This window comes from Arachis hypogaea, chromosome 5 (assembly GCF_003086295.3).
Source record: "Arachis hypogaea cultivar Tifrunner chromosome 5, arahy.Tifrunner.gnm2.J5K5, whole genome shotgun sequence".
NCBI lineage: Eukaryota > Viridiplantae > Streptophyta > Magnoliopsida > Fabales > Fabaceae > Arachis > Arachis hypogaea.
In genome coordinates this window covers 956,854-965,294 of record NC_092040.1, presented here as the reverse complement: position 1 = coordinate 965,294, position 8,441 = coordinate 956,854, and the positions used below count along the sequence as shown (strand labels likewise).

General features: G+C 34.8%; 1 protein-coding gene across 1 annotated transcript; it reads left to right on the top strand.

Annotated features, from left to right (window-relative positions):
* Positions 1 to 4,489: 4,489 nt before the first annotated feature.
* LOC112800015 (uncharacterized) lies at positions 4,490 to 5,703 on the top strand. Its single transcript, XM_025842047.3, has one exon. The coding sequence runs from the start codon at positions 4,542 to 4,544 to the stop codon at positions 5,529 to 5,531; it is 990 nt and encodes a 329-aa protein (XP_025697832.1). The 5' UTR covers positions 4,490 to 4,541; the 3' UTR covers positions 5,532 to 5,703.
* The last annotated feature ends 2,738 nt before the right edge of the window (positions 5,704 to 8,441 follow it).

Here is an 8,441-nt window from a genome sequence, read left to right as displayed (position 1 = left end):
TTAGAAATTTATATTTGTTTTGATATATTTATTGTTTCTTTTGTATAATGTGTCAGTCTGTCTCGATTTAGTTATAAAAAGAATATTGTAAGAGTCTCATTTAGCAACAAAAACGTATTAGGAGTCTGATTTAAACCAAATCACAATTGAGAAATCGGATGGAATCTGTTCTGCTCGAGTCTGTATTAGGCCGAAATGTGCGTGGGCCGAATAGGTTGTTTGATGATGATAGCAAATAGGTTGTTTTCTATTGTTAGGCTCCACGGATAAAGTATTTTTCAAGAGACAACTTACCTGCAGTTTGGACGGGCATAGATTGGGATAAATATTGGGTCCGAACATCATAAGTTATTTGGAGAATTTAATGGAGACCAAATTGATCAAGAAGGATTGAGTGGTTAATAAAGTGAGAAAATTGCAATCATTTCTGAGATTGGAAAAATTGCACTATATTTGTCTCTGATCTGTTATTCCTTATCGACACATTGACATGGCTTGATAATGTGTCGGTCAGTGACAAATGTCATACTGATGTGAATGGTTATGCCACATGTCACAATGCTATTTTGTCACGTATCGAATTATGGCACGTGTCACAATGTTATTTGTCTATGTGTCATCCACTATGTTATCATTGCATATGTAGTAAGTTAATCCCCTTATTTTGCATCAAATAATTCATTTTAATCCTTGAAATTAAAGAACGTACACCAAATTAATCTCTTTATCAGTTTATTGTCTTTTTTTTTTATAAATTTAAAATTTTTAATATTTTTTATACTAAAATTCTCAATATTTTTTTATGTACACTAATTTTAAAATTCCCGTTTTGTTCTATTTGTTTTTTAAATTTAAAATCGTCGTGCATGTATATATACCACTTACTCTTTGTAAACCAATACACACTACATTTTTATGTATCATTGCACAGATCCATTGAAATTAGAGCATTTCTTGAATCAAAACAATCAATTATTATTTAAATAAAAAAAATTACTATAAACATCATGAATGTTCCTTCTAATAGATTTTAGATGTATTCACACTATATATATGTTTTAGATGTTTCTTTTCTAAGAATGAAGGAGACAATTTGAGATTATCAACCGGATTGTATGCATCATTATCTAGTTAGTATGATATTAAACTCGCTAATACTTAAAGCATAAAAGATCAATAGAAGTCTTCAATGATAAATGTATTGATGAGAATTCAAATCAAACTTAAAATTACATAGTTTTTTAACATGCTCGTCGTGCATGAATTCTTATTGTTGATATCATTAGGGGTTACAAGGAACATGTATTTCATCCTTTTTAGGGGTAGTATCCACCATGTCCACCACCTTCGCCGCTGCCACTACCGCCTCCATATCCACCCCCGTGAGCACTTCCAGCACCGCCACCACCACCGCCACTACCAGAGCCGCCTCCACCACCACCACCAGCTGCTCCACCACCATATCCTCCTCCAGCTCCACCACCCTCTCCACCACCATATCCACCTCCGTGTGCTCCGCCACCACCACCTCCTCCACCACCCCCACCTCCACCTCCTCCGACTTGCCCCCCACCACCGGCTCCACCATATCCACCACCAGCTCCTCCTCCTTCCCCACCACCATAACCACCTCCAGCTCCACCTGCACCGCCACCACCTCCTCCTCCATTACCACCACCACCACCACCCCCATGTGCTCCACCTTCACCATATCCCTCACCTCCTCCTTTACCAGCACCACCTCCATATCCACCAGCTGCACCTCCTGCACCACCACCACCTCCTCCTCCACTACCACCACCACCACCACCCCCATGTGCTCCACCTTCACCATAGCCCTCACCTCCACCTTTACCGGCACCTTCTCCATAACCACCAGCTGCACCTCCTGCACCACCACCTCCTCCTCCTCCACTTCCACCTCCTCCACCACCAGCATAGCCACCCCCATCTACCCCACCTTCACCACCTCCTTTGCCTGCCCCTCCTCCATAACCACCATCAGCTACACCTCCTCCACCACCCCCAGCATGGATAACACCACCAATGCTTACATCGGCATCCAGAGTGAGGAGTGTTCTAGCAGCACAACACACTCCCAAACCTACTAACACTAAGAAAACGGTATTCAGAACCTTAGAAGAAGTAGTTTTCATATTGGAAACCGTTTGAAATCCCACAATGAGAGTTTAAGGGATTGAAGATGGCAATATATAGAAATTTATGAAGCATCTAAAGCGCGTTTGGGATTGTGGGGAATGTAGTGGCCCATGCAAAGGCACATGCAGAATGTTTGAAATCAATAAGTACAAACTGGAACAAACTATTACACCAACTATTTCTAATGTGCTTTTGCTGTCACCCATTACATTCACCTTAGCTTCTTCATTTTCTCATTATCTTGTGCTTCCTTCATCCCATCTTATTATTAATCAATCTTCTCCTATCCAATACATCTTATCTATCTCAATTTCTTTTATTGGTGTCCGACTCACAAACTCACTACTTCCATTTAATATTCATTACATGCACTTTGCATTATTATTTTGAGCATGTTTGGCAACTATAAAAAATATATATATTTTTTACCAAAACTAATACGTTTATGCTGCAAAAATAATATTTTTGAAGCATATGATTATAAGCAAAAGTTTAATATTTTTGGATTGTAATAATCTTACTAATTTCACCTCAAATATCAAATATTAAATAAAATAAATAATCATTCCGTACATATTTTTATAATTATGTTACTTAAAAGTAGATTTTATTGCATTTCAAACATATTATTCTAATTAAAATCACCTTTTATTTATTAAAATATTCAAACATAGATCAACTATCGCATAATCAATTATTTTAAAAAGCAATTATACAAATAAGAATTTTTGAAATAATTCTAATTTTTCAATGTTTCCAAGCACACTCCTAATCCAAAAATAAAATGATTTTTTATCCTTATTGTTCTGTTATATGATGATGCGATCTCTCTCAATAAAAATTAAAATGGCAAGATACATACATCACAACACGGACAATTAAAAATGGCTTTTGTCGTTTTCTTTTTGTAAATATATTTTTTTTTCAAGATAATACTAAATTAGATATTTATTCCCAAATATGTGATTCTCCTTGAAATTTTCAATGTGTCGTATAATTGATCCGTATAAATTTACACGCATGAACAAATTTCAGTGCAACTCTGATCTTAACGTAACAATAACATGTTGTATATAGCATGGTAGATACTACTATAAAGATTTTATAATTGTTTTTATATGAGGATAATTTTTTTAATCATTAAATTATGAATTGCATGATTTGATTTTGATGTGTTATAAAAGTATTATTATTTTTTTAAAATGTAACTAAATAAATAAAATATACTTTTAACACAAAAATCTTCCTAAACAAATGTTTTTAACATCTTCATTTAAGTAAGTGCCTTATAACATTTTGGATATTATATTCATCATCTTATCAATGATATCGTGGAAAGTGGGTTTAATTCGACTCTTTTGTTAAAAAAAGGTTATGAACCTATAATAATAATAATAATAATAATAATAATAATAATAATAATAATAATAATAATTTATTTTTATATTATGAAATGATGAAATCAAATAAATTATAAAAAAAAATAGAACCATTCTTCTATTCTATATTTGTAGCATCTCTTACAGTAGAGATGAGTCATAATATATACAAGTCTTTGTTCAAAAATTAGTGAATTATTAATGGAATATGAAGTGAAACAACTAAATGAGAGGCACTTAAAGAAATAGATAAATCAGGAAAGGATTGGATCTCAGGATCAGTAAGGATGCGAGACATTCTGTCTAAAGACAATGAATGAATTAGTGTATTTTGCGTCTAATAAAAATGACATAGAAATACTAACAAAGAACACAGATGTAGTAATGATAATGTTGCAAATCATAATATCTTCGAAATATTGTCTAAATGGGTAAAAAGGATTACCATTTCTCTAAAGGCCAGGTTACTCATCAGAAATGAAACAAATTTGAAGACTTTGCCAAATGTATGATGATGGCTTGGCTGGAAATTTATGTCCAAAAAAAAAAAAGAATATAAAATATAAGAAAGAAGCAAATGGGTAGCGCGGAAAGTCGTAGTTGGCGGTGTGAATGATGAAACATATATATCATAGTATTGGCAATTTGCCATAGAAGCTAAGGGACAAGAATATATATTGCGTTAGGTTTTTAGGTCTTATTTTTAGCGAAAGCTTTGGCTTTTAGAGCTACTTGAGACTTGAATGTGGAGTACAGCAGAAGCACACAATGGCATGGCATTAATTGTGAGTAATTAATAAAGAGAAAATTATGAATATGTATTGAATAGGATGTGGGTTGAGAATGTTGGCACAAAGTGGGGACAAGGATCCACTATGTTGTGAAGGCATGTGCAGAGTGATTTGCTCTCAACGCGCCTTAGCTTCTTCCAATCACTATAAATACCCTTTTCACCTTCTCCATTTTCAATTCAACCAACGCTTTTCGGAATATTATTACATTATGGCTACTGTAAACAAAACACTTCACACTCTTGTTTTCTTACTACTCTTGGCTCTTGGGATATGCTCTGCCACAAGTAGGGTTTTGCTCACTTTTGATGGCATTGGAGGTGGGAGTGGTGGCGGCTCCGGTGGTGGTGGTGGTTATGGACTTGGTGGGGATCATGCTGGTGTTGTTGGTTATGGAGGTGGGAGTGGTGGTGGAGAAGGTGGAGGAGTAGGATATGGTGGTGCTGGTGGTGGACATGGTGGTGGTGGAGGAGGCGGAGCTGGGTATGGTGCTGGGGGTGATCATGGTATTGTATATGGCAGTGGTGGTGAATATGAGGGACAGCCAGGTGGTGGATACGGAGGAGGAGAAGGAGGTGGGGCCGGTGGTGGTTATGGTGGCGGTGCAGAACATGGATATGGAGGAGGTGGTGGTAGTGGTGGTGGTGGTGGAGCTGGGTATGGTGCAGGTGGAGCTCATGGGGGAGGATATGGTTCTGGAGGAGGAGCTGGTGGAGGATATGGTGGTGCAGGTGAGGAACACGATAGTGGTTATGGGAGCGGGGGCGGCGGAGGGTCTGGAGGAGGTTATGGTGCTGGTGGAGACCATGGTGCAGGTGGTTATGGGGGTGGTGAAGGAGGAGGATCAGGGGGAGGCTATGGTGGTGGTGCTGGTGGAGAGCATGGCATTGGTTATGGAGGCGGTTCAGGTGGTGGATCCGGTGGAGGATATGGTGGTGCTGGTGGAGAACATGGCATTGTCTATGGAGGAGGTGGCGGAAGTGGTGGTGGGGGTGGTGTAGGGTACGGTGGTGCTGGAGGAGCACATGGAGGTGGCTATGGAAGTGGTGGCGGAGCTGGTGGAGGCGGTGGAGCATATGGTGGTGGTGCTTATGGTGGCGGAGCTGGAGGTGGTAGTTATGGGGCAGGCGGTGCACATGGTAGTGGTTATGGAGGAGGCGGTGGAAGTGGGGGTGGTCATGGTGGTTATTATATTCCCTAAGAAATTCTAAAGATGAAAGTATCTCCTTTGATCTATCCACATACATTAAGCATGATGTATTTAATATTAGTAAGAGTATCATAATAATCACAATCATAATTATATTAAACCATTATAACTGCCAGATTATCAATTATTGAATTATATGAAGCAAAAATATTTGTTCCTTTTATATATTTATTTATTGGTAAATTCTACCATACTCTTCTAATTTTAAATGATAACATACTTTTTATTACATGTTACAATATTAATGGTTGAATTAGATTGATTTGTCATAGTTAAATTTAATTTTTTATTTAATTTAAATTTTGATAAATTAACTATAAGTCTATAACTAACTATGGTATAATTTTTTCGGTTACGTACGTACAAATTTTTTTATTTACAAGTTTTATAAGTTGGGCCAAACCCAACAAGTTTTTTTATTTACAAATTTTATAAGTTGGGCCAAACCCAACAAAAATTACGCTCATTTACAAAAATGTGTTAACATGCGCATCGCATTTTCAAAACGCTCATTAGAGGTGTACATGGGTCGGGTAAAATCGGGTTTAATGTGACCCAGACCCGACCCAAAATATATACCGAATCTATTTATTAGACCCGAACCCGACCCTAAACCCGATGAAACCAATATACTTTTGGACCACGATTATATCGGATAAAAACCGGGTGAAAATCAGGCCATTAACATTATATTACCTTGATAAGAAGCTAACATGTGAAAATATCCAAATTTTTAATACTCCAACCATTATTTGACATGGTAAAATTCACTTAGAAAAATGTAACAAGAACCAACTCTTCTCTAAAATTAAAGCATAACCATAATCAATACTAATATTGTCTAATAACACCAAATATTTAAATCAATACAAATAACACAATATTATGCATTAATTAGTCTAAAATCTTATACATTTTAAACATAAAACGTTAACTTATAGTCTTATAATAACTAATAACACAAAATATTAAGGTTTACAATACTTAAATTCCACATAAGAATAGCCATCATCCATCACTAAAAACACAAAATATTAATTATATATGATGACTAGGCTACCGGGCCGATTTCGGGCAACCCGAGTTATGGTCCGGACCCGACCCGAAATAATGACCGGGTCTATTTTTGAGACCCTTACCCGACCCTAAACCCGGTGAAATCACACCAAATTAGCCCCTAAAGTGTTCGGGACCGGGTCGGGCCGGGCCATGCACATCCCTAGCACTCATTTATCATTATGAACGACTCTTCTTCTTCCTCGATGAAAATCATAACTGTCATTTTTTCTTCGCGTTTCTCCTCCTCCTCCTCTTCTTCCTTCTTCTCTTTCTTTGTGTTTCTCCTCATCTTTCTTCGCGTATTTTATCTTCATCGTCGTGTTTCTCCTCATTTTTCTTTTGATTTTGCAATATTATGTATTTTTTTCTTCTTTGATTTTTTCTTTCCGAAAAGAATTATGAAAATATGAAATAAGAATATGAAGAAAAAGCAACAGAAGATGAAGAGAAGAAAGAAGATGAGTTCTGAATTATGCAGAATTTATTAGCATAAAAATACATCTAAAATTTTTTTAAATACACCCAAATATTTTCGTGTTTCACCCAAATATCTTCGTTTTATTGTAATCGAAGATTTTTTAGTAAGTACAAAATATTATATATGAAGAGGTTATTTTGTAAGATATAATATTTTAAAAATTTTTAATGTCTCTAGAACTTTTTTATATTTTTTTATCTTTTGAGATTTTTGTTAAAAATGATTAATAAATATGTAGTTTGAGAAAAAATAAATTTTTTTAATAATTTTTATAAATTATAAAAAAATACCATAGTTAATTAGTTGAATTATCAAAATTTAAATTAAATAAAAGGTTAAATTTAAACATGATAAATTAATCTAATTCAACCACTAATATTATGACATGTAAGAAAGGGTAAGCTACTCTTTAAAATTGAAAAGGTATAGTAAAATTTACCTTATTGGTTTTATTCTCGCATCTAATATTAACAAAAATACATACTAATTTGACAATTTCTTTTTTAAAAAGAAAATGAAAACGCATGTTAGAACTTAGACACATGCAGCTAAATCCTTGTATCAGCCTCTATTCAAATTTTAGTTAAATGCCAAAAACGATAATATAATTCTAAGGTAATTGCTGTCTAATTTGTTAAAAAAAATTAAAAGTTAATATTTAATTTAAAAAAAATATAATATTTGATATTTACCTTAAAATATAATCATTTCCGCGTTAAAATCAAAGTCACTTGAGAATTTGCCTAATATTAAATAATAACGAGTGAAGAGAACATGAGGAGTTGGATGTCCAAGAAGGGGGAGTCCCAAAGCCAGCGAAGATAACCGATGTCCAAAGTTGCAATTTCTGCCACAGCAACAAGATCACCAGAATTCTGGAGTTCAATACATAATCAAAGTCCAAATCATAGCGTTAGCAAACTAGTAAACAATAAATGATTTCATCTTTAATATATCAACAATAAATAATATCCCTTAAAAAAAATTCTAAGAATTTGTATCAGTATTTAGTATGGGGAATTAGTTTAACTTAGTTTTAAGGATACAGTCAGCAAGTTGATAATCATCATAACAATTTGTAATTGTAGCTTAATAAATATTAAAGATTTGGTTTATTATCACCAACAGAAGAATTTTGGAAGAAATTATGCACCATTTTAAACCATGCAATCAACAGTTCTTGTTCAATTTTAAATTAGAAGACAAGCATGACATAATTCACTAGAAATGCAAGTTTATTTAAAAAATAAAAACAAACAAGCAACCCACTATGAATTGAGAAACAAACAAGACAGGGTCATTATTTTTGGAAAGAACCAGAGATATTCTTCCAAAAACAATCCTCCTTGAAAATTGGAGTCGAC